Raw genomic sequence first — 18,468 nt, 5'->3', positions numbered from 1 at the left:
GCCAGTCTGCAGAGTTATACTGGTTGTTAATTATTTTGAATATTAACCTCATGTGTGTGTACAATTTGTGTGAATATGTAGACATGCTAGAATGTGTATCCCTTTATAAATATGCGTGTGTCTGTGTGTGAACGTGTCTGGCTTTGCCTTCCCCAATGGATTGGTGGGTTACAAATTCTGGAAAAATTAAAATCTGGACTTTATGGTACTTGAAGCCACTAGCACAATAATAATACTTGCTGTGTTGGAAAGAATACCAACCACAGAGTCAGAGAGTCCTGCATTTGAATCTCAGTTTTCCCACCTACAAGCTATTAGTACTGTGAGCAAGTAAGAAACTTCTCTGAACCTCAGTCCCCTATCTGTAATGGGAATAATAATACCTCCATAGGGCAGTGTGGAAATTAAATAAGCTGATGTATGTGAAATACATGACATTCAATCAGGTCTCTAGTAGAGAAAGAAGTCGTGGAGACTTTGCTGAACGAGATATCTGAATGTGGAGAAATTTTTTAAAACTTTACATCATTTTCAGGAAGTTTAGTTAAAGGTTATATAACTTTTGAAATGCTTTTTGTAGGTCAGACTTGAGTTTCTGCTGACTGCAGACCACTGCGGAAGAGGTGTTATGAGAGACAGTTCACAAAATTGAAGCCAAAAATACCCAACTTTTTGTGGTTTTCGGTACATAAGACCATGTTCTCCAACAGCAAAGTACCTGTACTTAGGTATGGGAGAGCTGGATCTCCTGGGTAGACCCAGCACTCACAGCATTTACTCATGCTGTACCCAGTTCTGGAATGCTCTCTTCTTTATCTAGCCAAATCCTACTGTACTTTTGCTCCAGATTCTACCTTCTCTAGGCATTCATCACTGAACAGATGTTTTCTCAGAGCCAAGTCGTAGATGCTGCGAGTACAGAGATGACCGAGTTCACTTTCCTCTCCTCAACAGCTTACTGTTTTCACTCTCTCGCTCTACCCTCTGGGTTCTGAAGGCACAGGCAAAGTATCTATACCACTCAAGTCATTTCTTAATTAGATGATGTCTTGTCTAATTATTCTTTGTTGTTTCAGAGGCCTCAGCTTTGTCTTCCCATTGGGATTGTTAAACCAACAGGCCCAGAACCCTGTGATGTCTTTCTAAATCTTCACAACACCCAGGCCATTCCAAATAAATGGGGCAGGGTGCTTAATATGACTGCCTTGATGAATGGTGAATATATTGAAGGGATAGATGAATGGTTGATAAATGGATGATTAATGGGTAGGTGGATGGTTAGATGGATGGATGGATGGATGGATAGATGAATGGATAGATAGATGAGTGGAAGAAACAAAGGAAGGATGATTGCTGAAAGGATGTGGAAGGAAACATGATGGTGAAAGGAAAGCCCAATGAGCGTGAGAAGCAATGATAAAAACTTTGGCCAACTTAGCACACTTCGGGGCCTGTAATACACTTTAAGACCTTTATCTTATATTCTTTTCCTCTCTGGGGCCTTTTGAGTACTTTCATTTGTTCTCATTGACAGCCCTGAGGCATGACAGAGGAGACAAGAGTAGAAGAGGAGGTTCAAATGCCTCAAGCTGTGGGCTGTTCTGTAGGAGGGGGGTTTGGTGGAAAAGGACAGAGGTGGGTAGTTGAAGAAATAGAAGCAAGAAGTTTGGATCAACTATGTGTCTGAATTTTCTGGTTACTTCGATCTCCCAGAAATTTACACAATTGAGAGTAAGGAGTTATGTGAGGGATAAATACATAAATAAAAGCTCTGGAGACTCCCTAACTGAGGAAATAGTGAGAGCTGTAGATCTCCCTGAACTGGAATTGACTCTATGATAACTGGTTTGGTTTTTTTGGTTAGGTAATTGTGATCATTTTCTGGTGGGCATGTATGTATTGGGTATAGGATGTTTGCATAGATTGCCTCCTAGGTACACATTCAATTAGTTTGAAAAAACTTTGATCTTTTACTTATAAAATGATTTTCAAGGACTTCTCCACATCTTTTGACCCACAGATCTTTAGATTGTATTCTTTGAACTAGGATTTGTTTGCCTGAATGCTTCTCTTCTATTATAAAGATCTTTTCTGGTGGGTTCCCCCACTCTTCCTGGACCTATAAGATACCTATTCCTTGCCCCTGTCCCCTAGATGGGCACTGTCTCCCCGGGTCCTTGCTGTGTTCCCATTTGCTGTTGAGGTAGCATGTGGCTCTGTGCTGAAAAAACACCCTCTTATGACTCCTTACTCTGATCCGGACATCAGAGAAGTGCATCTTCCCAAGACTTCTCTTCCTACCCCCACACACCCATCTCTTCTAAAGCCCTGGCTTGGGGAGCAGATGAAACATCTGCAGGAATGTAGAATTTTAAAACCACAAAGTAATCAAACAAAGCCATTAGTGCCAGGTGAATTGTATTTTAATTGTCTGGGGAACAGAAGCAGAGAGGAAGTATGACAGGAAGGAGTGTCTGGGCATGCCACCCAAGTTTCCAAGAAGCTGAAAGGGTGATATAGACACATGTCAGCAAAGATGATTAGACGGTTTTGAACCAGATCCTTGTTTGAGATGAAAATTGCAGCTGCTAGTTAATGACAGGGAGAGATGGAGGAAGCCTTCATCCTGGTGCTGCTGTGTCCCAAGTGTGGCTGCATCCAGAAGCAGGGGTGAGCAAGCCTGGACAGTTGACTGTCTCAGGGAGGGGGGCATGGGATGGTGATGGTGACTTGGAGTGGGCTTCATTTTCTCTGTTTTTTCTGGAGCTCATCCTCTGGTCATGTGCCTGGGGCTTACTTCTGCTTGGACTTCTGGCACTGCTGAGGGGGTGGGCACTTCTGTTGGCACTTGGGTGGGGGCTGGCAGACCTGCTTGGTCTGCTGAGGTGGGGGGCAGCATTGCTGAGGTGGGGGGCAGCACTGCTGTGGTGGAGGAGCACACTGCTGAGGGGGAGCACACTGCTTTGGTGGGGGGCAGCACTGCTGAGGAGGTACACACTGCTTTGGTGGGGGGCAGCACTGCTGTGGGGGAGCGTAGTGCTTCTTCTTCTGCTGAGACATTCTGGGCAGCACTTGCACCTGGAAGCAGAAAGACACAGAGGTGAGGAATGCTTGAGCCTTAGAGGGACCCTGGGGCCTAGGTTGAACCCTTCCACCACATCTCCATCCTGCTCTGCTTTTACCTTGCCCTGGTTTCCTCACAAACTTCAAATGCATGTATGTGAATGTGGGCATGTGCATGTGAGTGCCAATTTTAGCTCAGTGTTTGTAAGCCCTTTCAACTCTTTTTGAGACAAAGAAACAGCGAAGGAAGGAAAGAAAGAAGGGAGATAGAGAGGGAGGAAGGAAGGAAAGAATGAGGGAAAGACAGAAGGAAAAGATAAAGGGAGGGAGGGTGGAAGAAAAAGGGAAAAATGAGAAATAAAAAAAGGAAAAGGAAGAGGGAGAGAAAGAGAGTAAGAAGAAAGGACAGTGGAAAAAAACAAAAAGTAATATATCGTTATGGCAAAATCTATGGAATCTGGAGTAGAATTGCCTGCAATCTGAATCCTGGCTAAACCATTTACTAGCTGTGTGACTTAAGGTTTTTGTAAGAGTTAAATGAAGATACAAATAAATAAATGCATATATATATATGTGTATATATACACACACAGATATTTGTTGCTGTGTGCCGTCAAGTTGATTCTGACTCATAGCTACCCTATAGGACAGAGTAGGACTGCCCTATAAAAAAAAAAAAAAAAGATATACCTAAAAGCTGTAAATCTTTATGTAAGCCGTTGCCACATCTTTCTTCTGTGGAGCAGCTGGTGGGTTTGAACCACCAGCTTTTTGGTTAGCAGCCACAAGCCTAACCACTGTGCCACTGGGGCTCTCTCTCTCTTCTCTCTTGTTCTCTCTCTCTCTCCATGTATATATATATATATATGCACATACACACATATAGTGTCTAGCACATAGTAAGCACTATACGAAAGTTTGATTTATTAAATAAATTTATAAAAATTTTAAAAAGACAGCAAGGAACATCTTAACTGCTCCCTAAAGGAATTTCTAGAGATGACATGGATCATTTTGCTGGACTCTGTTAATTACAGTTGAAAGCAAAGCTCAGAAGGGAAAGTAATTGTTCCTCAGTCACTCAGCAGAGGTCTTTGGATTTCCAGAAACAGTAGTCTTCAGATTCCCAGAGCAAGACTTTCCCACTATGCCACATTGTCTTGTCCCTGCTGGTCTTTGCTCCCTGGGACTTCCATATCTCTGCCCTTTCAAGGTAGCCTGCCTTCCCCCCTCTCTATATTCTCCGCTCTCTTAAAGGGCAGGTCTGCCAGTTGCTCTTCCCCGTGCCTGTTGCAACCCTTTCCTTCTGCCTATACCCTCCTGACACCTGGCAAGATTCAACACCCACACACATCAGCAGGATGCTCAATATACTAGTCCTCTTGGCAGACACTCCTCTCCCATCTCAGCCCAGCTTCCCTCACCCTTCAGCCAGATGACTTGTAAAGCCCGTGATAGGTTGGTCACAAGTGATGTGGAGAGACAGACACCCAAATGAGGTCTTTATTTCTGACCAACCTCCCAGAGCTCTAGTACCAGCCTCCAGTCAGGAGCTGGAACACCTGTGGAGTGAGGGTATGAGAGTCACTGCTTCATCAAACTTACCTAAGTTCACCGGCAACCAGCAACAGGAGCGTTGGAGATGCCAAGGAGTTTGGGATGCTCTGAGCCTGCCCACCTTTTATACATCTCACATCCCTGCCTGAGGCCATGAGGTGGGTGTCCTAATTAGGCCCTAGTCACAATAGGATCCACCTGTTCTTCCTCAAATTTTAGGTTTTACTCACCCCCATGCCTGGCGGCCTCCCTCTTGGCATGGCAGGACTCAGGGATGACAGTGCCTTCATTCTCGCCTTCGCCCCACCTCACCATCACTTTACAAGCCTGGCTTTCTTGTATTTCCAAACCCACTTGTGTCTTTTGACTTAGGACCCTGCCATCTGGTATGGTCCCAAGAGAGCATTGAGGACAGTGCTGGGTGTAGGGGGTGTGAGGGCAGTGTTCCGGGATAGTATGATTGGCTGAGGGAAGGGGATGGGCTAAGTAGAGTATGGAGGTAACATTGTTTTAAGGAAAACTTAACAGCTGAGGGGGTGAATGGCTGTCTTGGAAGCTCATTAAACTCAGCAGTTATGACTTTGACTTTACCTAGACTCAGAGGCACATCGAGCTTGAAATAGTGGGAAGACAAGGCAAGTGGCTCTGATTTTTTTGTATGTTGTAATTTTAGCAGTGAATGGAGGCTGCAGCCCTCTGTTCTACCCGGTATTGAGAAAATCATTAGCTTCCATGAAAAGAAACTGGGTGGTTACAGTAGACAGTGTTTATCTCTATCTCTCTACATATGTATAAGTCACCCAGACTCCAGGGTTCCCAGGGAAATGATTACCCTAAGGTGGAGGAAGGAAGAAACATTGTATTACCATGAGCTCATGGAGGAGTCACTTTGGCTGGGTCCTGAGTTCTGGGCTCTGAGAGCCCTGGTCCTGATTCTTCCTTCCGACCCCTCTGTTACAGATGGTAGGACAAAGAGGAAGGGATCAGTCTTGGTTGCTTCCTATATCTCACAAAAAATGGAGCACATCTCCAAAAATCTCCAAGTGAAGATTTGGAGTTCTGCCCTCTACCAGTTGGATGACTTTGGACACTCAATGTCTTTGAGCCTCAGTTTCCTCATCTGTCATAGTGAATAATAACACCATTCTGCATGTCAGTAGTATCAGTTAATATTTTTTTATGTAAGTATGTGTGTAGTGTCTGGCACAAAGTAAGTGCTCATCAGTTGTTGGGTGCTCTGTAGAATTGGACACTGGGGCAAGACACCCTCTTAGAAGTATGGGATAGTTGTACAAGTCTGAAGGCAAGCGGTGGCACTTGCCCCCAGATTCATAAGACCTTAGCTAAAAGATATGGAAGTAGGCAAGCTAATCCTGAGGATGCCACATTTTAAATCTCAGACAGGGAATTGTACCATGGCTTTACAGAAAGCATTACAAAATCCCAAGATTTTGGTAAGTCATGCTGCAACACTAGATGACATAGGCTGGAATCCAATAGTCTCTCCCTTAAACCATGGTCCTAACCCACTGGAATCATGGGCTGTGTATGGTAACTGAGAAAGACCAAAGAAAGGCAGGTCTTTCCAGGAGGAGAATCCATTCAAATTGGTGTCACTTTGACAGAAATAACTTATCATTTGTCCAAATCTACCAGACATATGACTGCCCACTTCCTTTGCGTCTTCCCATATCCTAAGACTTTATGTTAGCTCTTGAGGACATTTTTTCCCCTTCAGGTTTTCCTTGGTGTTCATGTGATCCTCACTGTACTTGTATGAATTCATGAACATGGTAGTGATGGGAGCTCTGCATTTGGGGGAAGGAGGTGGGTGGGAAGCTTTACCCTCTAGGATGCCTCTGACCTGGAAAAAATACGTACTCACTTGCTTCATTTTGAGTTCTCAGCATCTGTTAGCAAATTAAGCCTGGGAAGGACCAGGTGTGGTTGAAGGTCTAGAGACTGAGCTTAGCAGGGGTTCTGTCAATCGCAAATAGACAAGAAGCAGACGCTATGCTGAGTACTGTGGGAACCGTTGACACATAGACTCAGCCCTCAAAGAGCTTATTATCTTTTTGGGAAAATAAGTCCAGCCCAACGTGATAGGGTTGCTGGAGCTGGGAGGCTGATACCATGAGTGGAAGGTATGGAACAAGGGTTGCACAGGACTTAGAGTAGAGGGCTTCCCCATGGGCTGGGGTTGAGGCTGGGATTGTCAGCAAAGCATCAGGGAAGACAAAAAAAAAAAAAAAGCCTGTAAAATATGGGATCTTTAAGGAAAGAAACACAAAACACTATCTTCTTCTTTGTATCCTGGTGCCTGGCAAGGGCTCTGGATCAGAGCTGGAGCTAAATTAGCATTTGTGAATTGAATAAGGCATTCATTCCAAGTAGGAGATGTAAATTGATTAAAAGTTTGAAGGTGGGAAGACACTGTGTGTTTGGGTAGGGTTGAGGGGAGAAGACTGAACTGACTGTGGTGGATTGTTATTGTTGTTAGCTGCCTTGAGTAGGCCCCTGACTCATGGCAACTCTATGCACAGTGAAACAAAACCTGCCAGGTCCTGCTCTATCCCCATGATAGCTTGCGGAGCAAACTATTGTGATCCTTGGGGTTTTCATCAGATGAATTTCAGAAGTAGATTGCCAGGTCTTTCTTCCTAGTTCATCTTTGGAAGCTCTGCTTAAACCCGTTCAATATCATAGCAACATGCAAGCCACCATTGATAGACAGTAGGTGACTGCTCATGAAGTGCATTGGCTGGGAACCGAACCTGGGCCACCCTAATGGAAAGTGGGAATTCTACCACTGAACTACCAACAGCCCCCAGCTGTAGTGGATGGTCGATGCCAATGAGAAGTGGGCAGTGGAAGTGAGATCGAACCCCATGGAAAACCTTGAGCTCCAGACTAGCCAGGAAAATTAAAATTGCATGATGGGAGTGACAATAAGAAGGAGACCTGGCTCTGGATCTTCCCAGTGCCGAGGTGATCCTTTATAACATATACTTTAAAAGTTTTATTAATTAGCATAAGGAGGTGGAAAGGCACTGAATTATATTTAGAAGGTCTAGGTCTACTTCTGACTCTGCCAATAATTAGCTCTATGCCTTTGGACAATTGATTTCTTCTGTCTGGTCTCAGATTTTCTACTCTGTAAAACACGTTAATCCTTAAGGTCCTTTCCAAGCATAAACACTATGATTTTCCTGTAGGAAACTGGGAGCCAAAGGAGGCACAAAATTGAGAGTGTTTTAGGAGACTAGTTGGCCGTAGGGCACAGTAGCTGCCCATCAGCAGATCTATCCATGGGTCTGATGAAGACTCCTTTGACGGTGAGGTGAGGGTATGTATGAGGGCAGGTAAAATGGAGGAAGGAAGACCAGTTGGGTAAGAAGAAATGATAAGAGCCTGATCTAAGATGGCAATGATAGAAGTGGAAAGATAGGAACAGATTTAAGATAATCATGAACTAAGGAGTCCCTGGAGCCCTGGTGGCACAGTGGTTAAGAACTCAGCTGCTAGCCAAAAGGTCTGTAGTTCAAATCCACCAGCCACTTCTTGGAAACCCTATGGGACAGTTCTATTCTGCCCTGTAGGGTCACTATGAGTTGAAATCAACTGGACGGCAATGGGTTTGGCTTTGATTTTCTAAGGAGTCCCTAGATGGCACAAACAGCTAAGCTCTCTACTACCAACTGAAAGGTTGGTAGTTTGAGTCCACCCAGAGGTGTCTCGGAAGAAAGACCTGGGAATCTGCTTCCTAAAAGTCATAGCCTTGAAATCCTATGGAGCATGGTTCTACTCTGCAACACATAGGGTCACCATGCATCTAAATCAACTTGACAGCAGTTTGTTGCTTTATTAAGAATACAAAATACTGGGTGACTGAGAATATGGAGAGAGAAGCCAAGAGAGCCCTTATGTTTCTAAGTGGCTACAATGGGGGATATAGGAATCAGGGCTTGGAGAAAAGAAAAGAAAGACTAAGGCTTCTGTTTATACTTATGTCTTGTACAGTGGGACATCCAGGGAAAAGAATTGGGCAGCCATACAGAAAAGCATGATGGAGGAGCAGAAAGAGAAGATCTCACCTGCTGGGTGCTACACTTGTGCTGAGAACTAGAAAAGAAACACAGAATTGATAAAAGAAATTATAGCTTAAAGAAAGCTCTTTGTCCTGGAAGGTTCAATCCTCCTTCCTAGAAATATCCACTCTTCTTGTAGCAGGGCTTTGTAAGGGAGCAGAAAACACTCTAGGCTAAAAGGTGCCAGAGCTGGAAGAAGCCTAGTAATCAGACAAAACCTTTCCAGTTCTTGGCCTAAGGACTGTGTCAACACTCAATGACATTCTCAACAAGCGACAGAGAAATGAGAAAAGGTGACTATTTTATAGAGGTTGGTACACAGTTTCTGACTTATTTTTTCAGACTTTTTTTTTTTTGAGACTATACTCTTTCTACAGTTATTAATATTAAACTTACCTTTATTTCATGAAATGTTATTAATCATAAAGGGCCGTAAACCTTATTTGGTAAAATAAAAAGTTGGCCCTCTTCACTGATGACCTTGTTTCAAAATAACTTTAGTTTTCGTGAAATCCAAAAGCCTGGAAATCACTAAGATGGTTAGGTTTTATCACTAACAAATATAGAAAAAGTGAACTAGAACAGGAGAGTGACTGACTTAAGATCACATTTTATTAAATGTCAGAGAGAGGACTTGAATTCTGGGTACCTGACCAAAAATCAAACCAAACCATATCAAATCAAAACAAACCAAGCCAAGCCAAGCCAAGCCAAACCAAACCAAACCGAACAAAACAAAGCAAAACGAAACAAAAACCAACCAAACAATCTAAACAGGACTTTAGCCGATGTCAAGATCTCAGTAGGAATTTACCCTCCCCTCCTATCTTGCCCCCTCCTAACTCCATTAAATCAGGACCTCTGCAGTGATGGCAGGACCAGGCTTGTTATGGCACCCACACCCCACCCCTCACTTCTCTCAGGCTTTCCAGGACACAATGCACAGCTCTGGCTTGCCCTTCTTTCTTTGGGAGACACGCTGTGGCCTGCATTATGACCTCACTGAGTCATACCTAATCTCCCCTGCTTTTATTCAGCCTTTCAGATCAGAGGGAGTTAACCCCTTCTAACCACCCACCCCTTCTGATCCCGAGAAAGCCCCTAGTTGTGAGAAAAGAGTAATTCACCTCCAAGGCCCCTACTGCTGGCTCCTCAGTCCCCTGGCTTTTCCATGCCCAGACCTAGTGGTTTAAGCCCTGGTGGTGAAGTGGTTAAGAGCTTGACTGCTAACCAAAAAGTCGGCAGTTGGAAGTCACCAACTGCTCCTTGGAAACATGATGGAGCAGTTCTCCTCTGATCTATAGGGTCTCTATGAGTTAGAATCGACTTAATGGCAATGGGTTTGGTTTGATTTTTGGTTAGGATACTTTGACGTCCCAAGGGAAGAGGGTTTGACTTTGTTCTGCATGGCCCCAAGGTGTGGAACGAGGTTTCTAACAGATGAGGTTCCACCAGGATCTGCCCTCAGCCTCCTACTGTCCTTTGGTGAACTTATTCACTCCTGTGGTTCTAATTACCATCTCTATACTAATGGCTTCCAGTTCTTTATTTCCACTCCAAGCCTCTACTTAGTACTTTGATTCATAACCATGGTACACTAGTTGCCTCCTCAGTATCTCCACTTGGATGGCTCACATGCACATTGGTTTCAACATGTCCAAAACTGAACTTGTCATCCCTCTCCCTGCTCTCACTCCCCATTTCAGTGAACAGCACCAGCAGTTACCGTCTACGCAGCAGCCCTGGCCAGAAATTTGGCACCACCTGTTATTACATCCCACCATTTATCAAGTCCCATTGATTCATCCTCTAAATACTTAATGCATGCCACCCTGCCCCTACCCTGGTCTGGCCTTCATCAGCACTTGCCTTGATTGTTGAAAAGATCTTCTAAGCCGTATCCCTGTCTGCAGTCTTTCTCACTGCAAAAATACACAGAATCCAAAATGATAGTTTTAAAAAGGCAAATGTAAGATGCTTTCTTGGTTTTAGGAAATACATATTGAAGTATTTTGGGGTAAAGGGACATTGCATCTACAATTTACTCTCAAATTGATCAGGAGAAACAAAACTAACTAAAACTAATCTACTAACTCTGTGTGTACCTATCTATATGTCTATCTATCTAGAGGTCAGCATTAGGAAATCTGGAAGAAGGGTGTCTAGGAATTCTTTTTTACTATTCTTGAAACTTTCTGTAAGTCTGCAATTGTGCCGAAGTAAAAATACATATTTTTAAAAACAACAATGAGTCTATGTAATGATCCTACAGGAGCCCTGGTGGTGCAGTGGTTAAAGTGCCCGGCTGCTAACCAAAAAGTTGGTAGTTCAAATCCACCAGCTGCTTTGCAGGAGAAAGATGAGATGGGATAGTTCTACTCTGTCCTATAGGGTTGCTATGAATTGGACCGACTTGAAGGCAGTGGGTTTGATTTTGGTTTGATTATCCTACATAGAATCCCTCCAAGGTCCCTTATTCCCACTACCTACAGGATAAAGTCCAAATTCTGCTGTAATATGACCTCTCCTACATGCTCAGCCTTATCACTTGATTTGTAATTGGCTACTAATGTAAAGGTTGGTGGTTTGAACCTACCCAACAACACCATGAAAGAAAGACCTGGTGATAATGCTTTCATAAAAGTTACAGCCAAGAAAACCTGATGGAGTAGTTCTACTCTGTAACACATGGGGTTGCCATGAGTTGGAACTGATTCTACAGCAAAAAATTGGATTTTTTAGGGACTATCTCTGGATAAGGAAGTAAGGAATGTGATTTTAAGAAATTTTGCTAGAAATGTTAATGGAAACTTCCCTTGATATCCTTCTAGAGATCTTAAGTAAAACATTTAATTGCTTTTTCAGCTACTTCTTTGAACGTGACACCACTCCTAAACCAGGCTGCAAAACTGTGAATTATGTGCACGTTTCAAAAATACTACCTTACAAACACAACACAGTGTTCCAAAGTTCGGCTAATATATTTCAGCTACGGGTATACGGAAATTATAAATACATGACTGTTTTTCTGGGTAAAATGCATCTTACAATGTCAAAATATGGGCTCACTACTTGGTTCTTAAGAAACTTAAAGGGAAATGCATTAAATGAGCGATTTGCTATATATTTACATTTTAGGCCACAAAGACTCAGACAAAATGACAGGGCCAGAGTCTGAACTACCACCACTTATGGGCATGGGACAAGGCAATGCCATAAAACATAGCAAGAGAAGCCCAAATGTAGGTCCCAGGAGCCTCGGGCCCCACTATTCCTGGCTCCAGACCTCTGGCTAACTTCCTTTTGTTCTCAGCAGTGAGGCTGGGGCTGAGTAGAAGGTGTCAGTAGGGGTTACTTTCTCAGCATCTCTGTCTTTTTCCATGCACACCCTTCAGCTGGGACAACTACCAAGTGGATGTGTGAAACCCAAGCAAACAGTTATCACTGTTTGCTTCTGGTTATAGAGATCAGCCTCTGTCTGGAATTTGGAATCATATCAATGTTCTTTGAGGTGGATATCTCTTTTCTGTGTTAGACACACATATGCCTCCATACCCTCAGTCTGTCCCCACTATGAGGGGAGCCCTGTCTTTGTGCACTATCCTTTGCTAGCTAGTCACTGAGAGAAATAAAAAAATAAAATGTAGATGCTAAGCACCTACCATGTATCAAAGTACAGGGTTTAGGAACCATTGAGAATGGAATAAGTGTCAAAAAGATCCTGTCCTCAAGATGCTTAGAGTCTAGCTGGAGAAAATCAATGTGAGTAAAGAGGGGGCTCATTTTTTTATGTAATTATAGAATCCTAGGTTTCTACTGAAAATCAGGTTGTGGTCAGAGAAGTAAGGCTCTCTAAGGAGAGGGCTGTGATCCATGAGGTTTATACTGGCTAATTTTTTTTTTTTTTTTTGAAGTAGATCTCCAGGTTCTTCTTCCTAGTCTATCTTAGTCTGGAAGCTCCACTGAAGCCTGTCCACCATATGTGACCCTGCTGGTATTTGAAATACTGGTGGCATAGTTTCCAGCATCACAGCAACATGCAAGCCACCACAGTATGACAAACTGACAGAGTAGCATATGATCAAGTGCACCAAAGGCATTGGTGAAAAATAAGCCTCCAGAAATTGAGAGAATACCAACTGAGATGTTTCAACAAAAGGATGTGTGCACTCATCCATGCCAAGAAATTTGGAAGACAGCAACCTGGCCAACCGACTGGAAGAGATCCATATTTGTGCCCGTTCCAAAGAAAGGCGATCCAACAGAATGGGGAAATTATTGAACAATATCATTAATATCACACATGAGTAGAATTTTTCTGAAGATAATTCAAAATCTGTTGCAGCAGGACATAGACAGGAAACTCCCAGAAATTCAGGCAGAATTTAGAAGAGGATGTGGAGCAAGGGATATCATTGCTGATGTAAGATGGATCTTGACTGAAAGCAGAGAATACCAGAAAGATGTTTATCTGTGTTTTATTAACTATGCAAAGGCGTTCAATTGTGTGGATCATAACAAATTATGGGTAACATTGTGAAGAATGGGAATTTCAAAACACTTATTTGTGCTCGTAAGGAACCTGTACTTAGACCAAGAGGCAGTCGTTCAAACTGAACAAGAGGATACTGCATGTTTTAAAATCAGGAAAGGGTTGTATCCTTTCACCATATTTATTCAATCTGTGTGCTGAGCAAATAATCGGAGAAATTGGGCTGTATGAAGAAGGATGGGGCACAGGGTTGGAGGGAGGCTCATTAACAACTTGCAGATGAAACAACCTTGCTTGCTGAAAGTGAAGAGGACTTGGAAGCACTTGCTGATGAAGATAAAAGACTACAGCCTTCAGTATGGATTACTCGTCAACATAAAGAATACAAAAATTTTCACTACTGGACCAACAAGCAGCATCATTGTAAATGGAGAAAAGACTGAAGTCAAGGATTTCATTTTATTTGGATCTGCAATCAATGCCCATGGAAGGAGCAGTCAAGAAATCAAATGCCACATTGCATTGTGCAAATCTTGTGGAAAAGACCTCTTTAAAGTGTTCAAAAGCAAAGATGTCACTTTGAGGGCTAAAGTGTGCCTAACACAAGCCATGGTATTTTTAGCTGCTTCATATGCATGGGAAAACTGTGCAATGAGTAAGGAAGACCTAAGAAGAATTGATACCTCTGAATTACAGTGCTGGTGAAGAATACTGAATATACTCTGGACTGTCAGAAGAACAAACAAATCTGTCTTAGAAAAATTACAACCAGAATGTTCCTCAGAAGCAAGGATGGCGAGACTCTCACATATTTTGGAAGTGTTATCAGGAGGGACCAGTCCATGGAGAATGACATCGTGCTTGATAAAGTAGAGGGGCAGCGAAAAAGAGGAAGACCCTCAAAAAGATGGATTGACACAGTGGCTGCAACAATGGGCTCAAACATAGCAATGATTGTGAGAATGGTGTAGAACTGGGCAGTGTTTTGTTCTGTTGTATGTAGGGTTGTTATGAGTTGGAACTGACTCGGCAGCATCTAACAAGAACAACATCAAAGGAGAGGACAAAGGAACCCTGGTGGTTCAGTGATTAAGTGTTCAGCTGCTAATGGAAAGGTCAGCAATTCTAACCAACCAGCCTCTCTGCAGGAGAAAGATGTAGCAGTCTGCTTCCATACAGATTGTTGTTTTTGCATAGCTATTAAAACACAGGTAAATACCTTTCTGGTATTATCTGCTCTCAGTCAAAACCTACCTGACATTAGCAATGATATCCCTCATTCACGTGCTCTTCTGAATCCAGTTTGAACTTCTGACATTCCCTGTTGCTGTACTCCGCAACCACTTTCAAATGTAAAGATTACAGCCTTGGAAACCCTATGGGGCAGTTCTACTCTGCCCTGTAGGGTCATTGTCTTAGTAATCTAGTGTTGTTATAACAGAAATACCGCAGGTGAATGGCATTAACAAATAGAAATTTACTCTCTTATATTTTAAAAGGCTACAAGTCTGAATTCAGGGCACCAGCTCCAGGAGAAGTCTTTCTCTCTCTGTGCACTCTCAGGAAAGGTCTTTGTCATCAATCTTCCCCTAGGCTAGGAGTTTCTCAGCACAGGGAACCTGGGTCCAAAGGACACCTTCCACTCCTGGCTCTTCTTGCTTGGTGGTAATGAGGTCCCTTTCTTCTCTGCTTGCTTTTCTCTTTTATATCTGAAAAGAGACTGATTCAATACACAACCTAATCCTGTAGATTGTTTCCTGCCTCATTAACATAACTGCCTCTAATTCTGCTTCATTAACATCATAGAAGTTAGGATTTACAGCACATAGGATAATCACATTGATCACAAAATGGAGGACAGCCACACAATACTGGAAATCATGGTCTAGCCAAGTTGACACACATTTTTGGGGGACACAATTCAATCCATAACAGTCGCTATGATTCAGAATCAACTCTGTGGCAACAATTTTGGTTTTGGAAGTAGAGGGGAAGGCTTCAAGGACCTGCTCAACAGAGAAGGATAACATTGCAGGGAGTCTGGGTGAACGGACTAGGGATGGCCAGGAGTGCACCTAAGCATTCTTCTGTCTTTTCCCATCACCATTGTGAGTCCAGAAAGAAGAGGAGAGGGGTTACATGGTAGGACTAACCTGGGGCTGAGGACCTCCTGGGGGGTGATAGGGCCATAGTGATGAAATGGGGGAGGTAGTTCAGACTGTTGTCCGGGATGGGGAAGGAGACAAATGGAAGGAAACTTAGAGGCTGAAAAAGGGCTGTGGCAAAGTGAGCTTGGAAGTACTGTCTAGTATGGAGGGCAAAGATAAATTAAGAAACAAGTTAGTGCTCTTGGAAATGAAGCTTAGACATCCCAAGCTGAAGGGAGTGGAGAAATAATAATGGGTCAGCTCTCTACATTAACATTCAGCTGCTAAACAAAAGGTTGGCAGTTCGAATCCACCAGCTGCTCCTTGGAAGCCCTATGAGGCAGTTCTACTCTGTCCTATAGGATTGCTATGAGTTGGAATCGACTCGACGGCAATGGTTTTTTTCCTCCTCATTTTAAATGAGTAGATAGATAGCTCGACTCTGACTTGTGGTGACTTTATGTACAACAGAATGGAACATTGCCCAGCCCTGTGTCATCTTCACAATCACCTCATGTTCAAGTCCGTCAGTGAGGCTGTTGTGCCAATCCATCTCACTGAGCATCTCCCTTGCCCTGGGTGGTCGCCTGCTTCACCAAACATGATGCCCTTGTCTAGGGATTGATACTTCTTGATGATGTGCTCAAAGCAAGAGTCAGACAATGTTTTGTTGTGATCCATAAGATTTTCATTAGCTAATTTTCTTAAGTAGATCACCAGGCCTTTCTTCCTAGTCTGCCTTAGTCAGGAAGTGCAACTGAAACCTGTCTACCATGGGTGACCTTGTTGGTATTTGAAATACTGGTAGCATTGCTTCCAGCATCATAGCAATGCACAAGCCACCACAGTATGAAAAACTGCCAGACAGATGGTAGTTTAAATGAGTAGCTTCTGATATTTTGAGTTCCCTGCAAAATAGGGGGTGGGGAATAAAAGCTCTAAAATACAAAATTCAAATGGCGTATTCTTCATGAGTCCTCTCTCATCCTTAAGAAATATGTCCTTGCTATCTGAGGGACTTTCATAATATTTCTCGGCTCTACCAGGATATGTAGAACTTGATTGTTGAGACTTTTGGGTACATGACTGTTATCCTCAATAGTGTTCAACCCTGGAGAACAGAACCGCAAATGTCCTTCCCAGAGACTAACACAGAGCTAGGCACATAGAAAAAACTTAGCAAATGTTCCAGAATTGAAGTCATGCTGTGCAGTGAATGAGACCAGTGGATGCAGGAACTTTTCCTTTGGGGTAGATGAAATAGCACTCATAGGGAGAAAAGCAGGCAAACTTTACGTTTCCAAGGCTACCTATCAGCAAGCTCAAAGTAATATGGGGTTAAACATAATATACAGTTGTTGAATGAATGGTCCAAAAAGCCGGCCATGAAAGGTTGAGCTGAGGGAGATAGTCATGTAGGCAATAGCTTCTTCATCCTCTATCCCCAAAGAGGTACATACACACACACACATACACACACCGATCCCCCACACACATACTTACAGGCTTAGGTGTGTAAAGATCTTTCTGCGTTTATAGATACATCTGTTTCTCTTCAAGTAAAGGTATAAATAGAATGGCATCCTCATGACTCAAGTCCTGGATTTGCCTCTGTGGGCTCCTCCTTTTGTCGCGAGGCTCCTCAGAACTTGTTCTCACAGCCCATGGCTCTGTGCATTGGTGTGGTCTCAGATTGCCAACAACATCCATCACCGTTTACCCGTAAGTCCTCATCAGGACTATGAGGAAGGAAGCAGTGAACTCTCTCAGGTATACATCAGAAAATATATTCAATCCATATTTAGTGAGTACCTACTCTGTTCCAGACACTGGACTATGCTCTAGGGATTCAGAGATGAATAAGACATAGTCTCTGCCCTTAAGTCTTCAGAATCTATAGATCTATAGGTTGTGCTGGCATGTAGAGGAGTACATAAAACAGTGAGGAGATATTGAGAAAGGCTTCCTAGAGGTGGCAAAGTCATCTCCTCAATGCACTGATGGTGAAGTGAGGTCAAGGACATACCCCCTTTTCTCCTAGACGTTTCATGATTTGGGAATAGATGAGACATATGGAAATAACTTTTCCCATTCCTCGGACTCAGAGAAGTCTTCCCTTCCCACCCTTTTCTCTTCATCCCTACCTGGCTCTTGGGCAAATCACCACCATTATAACAAAGGCCCAGCAGAGCCTGAGAATTGGGTATCTGTAGGAAGTGCCTCACACATCTCTCAGTTTGTCATACTGTGGTGGCTTACATGTTGCTGTGATGCTGGAAGCTATGCCACTGGTATTTCAAATACCAGCAGGGTCACCCATAGTAGATAGGTTTCAGCGGAGCCTCTAAACTAAGACAGACTAGGAAGAAGGACCTGACTGTCTACTTCTGAAAAAAAATTAGCCTGTGACAACGCTCATGGAAGCAACAGTCAAGAAATCAAACGACACATTGCATTGGGCAAATCTGCTGCAAAATACCTCTTTAATGTCCGTGAAGTGACATCTTTGCTTTTTAACACATTGTCACAGGTGTCTTTAAAGTGTTAAAAAGCAAAAATGTCACTTTAAGGACTAAGATGTACCTGACCCAAGCCATGGCATTTTCAGTCATTTCATATGTATGTGAAAGCTGGATAATGAATAGGAAGGCCAAATAAGACTTGACACCTTTGAATTACGGTGTTGGTGAAGAATAATGAATATAACATGGATGTCAGAAGAATGAACAGATTTGTCTAAGAAGAAGTACAGCCAGAATACTGATTAGAAGCCAGGGTGAGGCTACATCTCACATACTCTGGACATGTTATCAGGAGGGACCAGTGTCTGGAGAAGGACATCATGCTCATTAAAGTAGAGAGTCAGTCTTCAAATTCTCATAAAAAGACCAGACTTAATGGTCTGAGAGCGGAGGGAACCCAGACATCATGGCCCCTGGAGCCTCTGTTAGCCCAAGACAGGAACCATTCCCAAAGCCAACTCTTCAGGCAGGGATTGGACTGGACTATAAGACATAAAATGATACTGGTGAGGAGTGAGCTTCTTGGCTCAAGTAGACACACGAAACTATGTGGGCAGCTCCTGCCTGGAGGTGAGATGAGAAGGCAGAGGGAGACAGGA

At 43.2% G+C, this 18,468-nt stretch overlaps 1 protein-coding gene across 1 annotated transcript; it reads right to left on the bottom strand.

Moving 5' to 3' along the window:
* Positions 1-2,793: 2,793 nt before the first annotated feature.
* Positions 2,794-4,910, bottom strand: SPRR5 (small proline rich protein 5). The gene is made up of 2 exons (XM_023553927.1): positions 4,851-4,910; positions 2,794-3,078 (listed from the first exon to the last, which is right to left on the bottom strand). Exons 1-2 carry the CDS (start codon positions 4,908-4,910, stop codon positions 2,794-2,796), a joined length of 345 nt encoding a protein of 114 aa, XP_023409695.1.
* Between the last annotated feature and the right edge of the window lie 13,558 nt (positions 4,911-18,468).

Source organism: Loxodonta africana, chromosome 3 (genome assembly GCF_030014295.1).
Source record: "Loxodonta africana isolate mLoxAfr1 chromosome 3, mLoxAfr1.hap2, whole genome shotgun sequence".
Classification (NCBI taxonomy): domain Eukaryota; kingdom Metazoa; phylum Chordata; class Mammalia; order Proboscidea; family Elephantidae; genus Loxodonta; species Loxodonta africana.
Note: the sequence above shows the minus strand (reverse complement) of the source record. Positions and strands in the feature narration are given on the sequence as shown.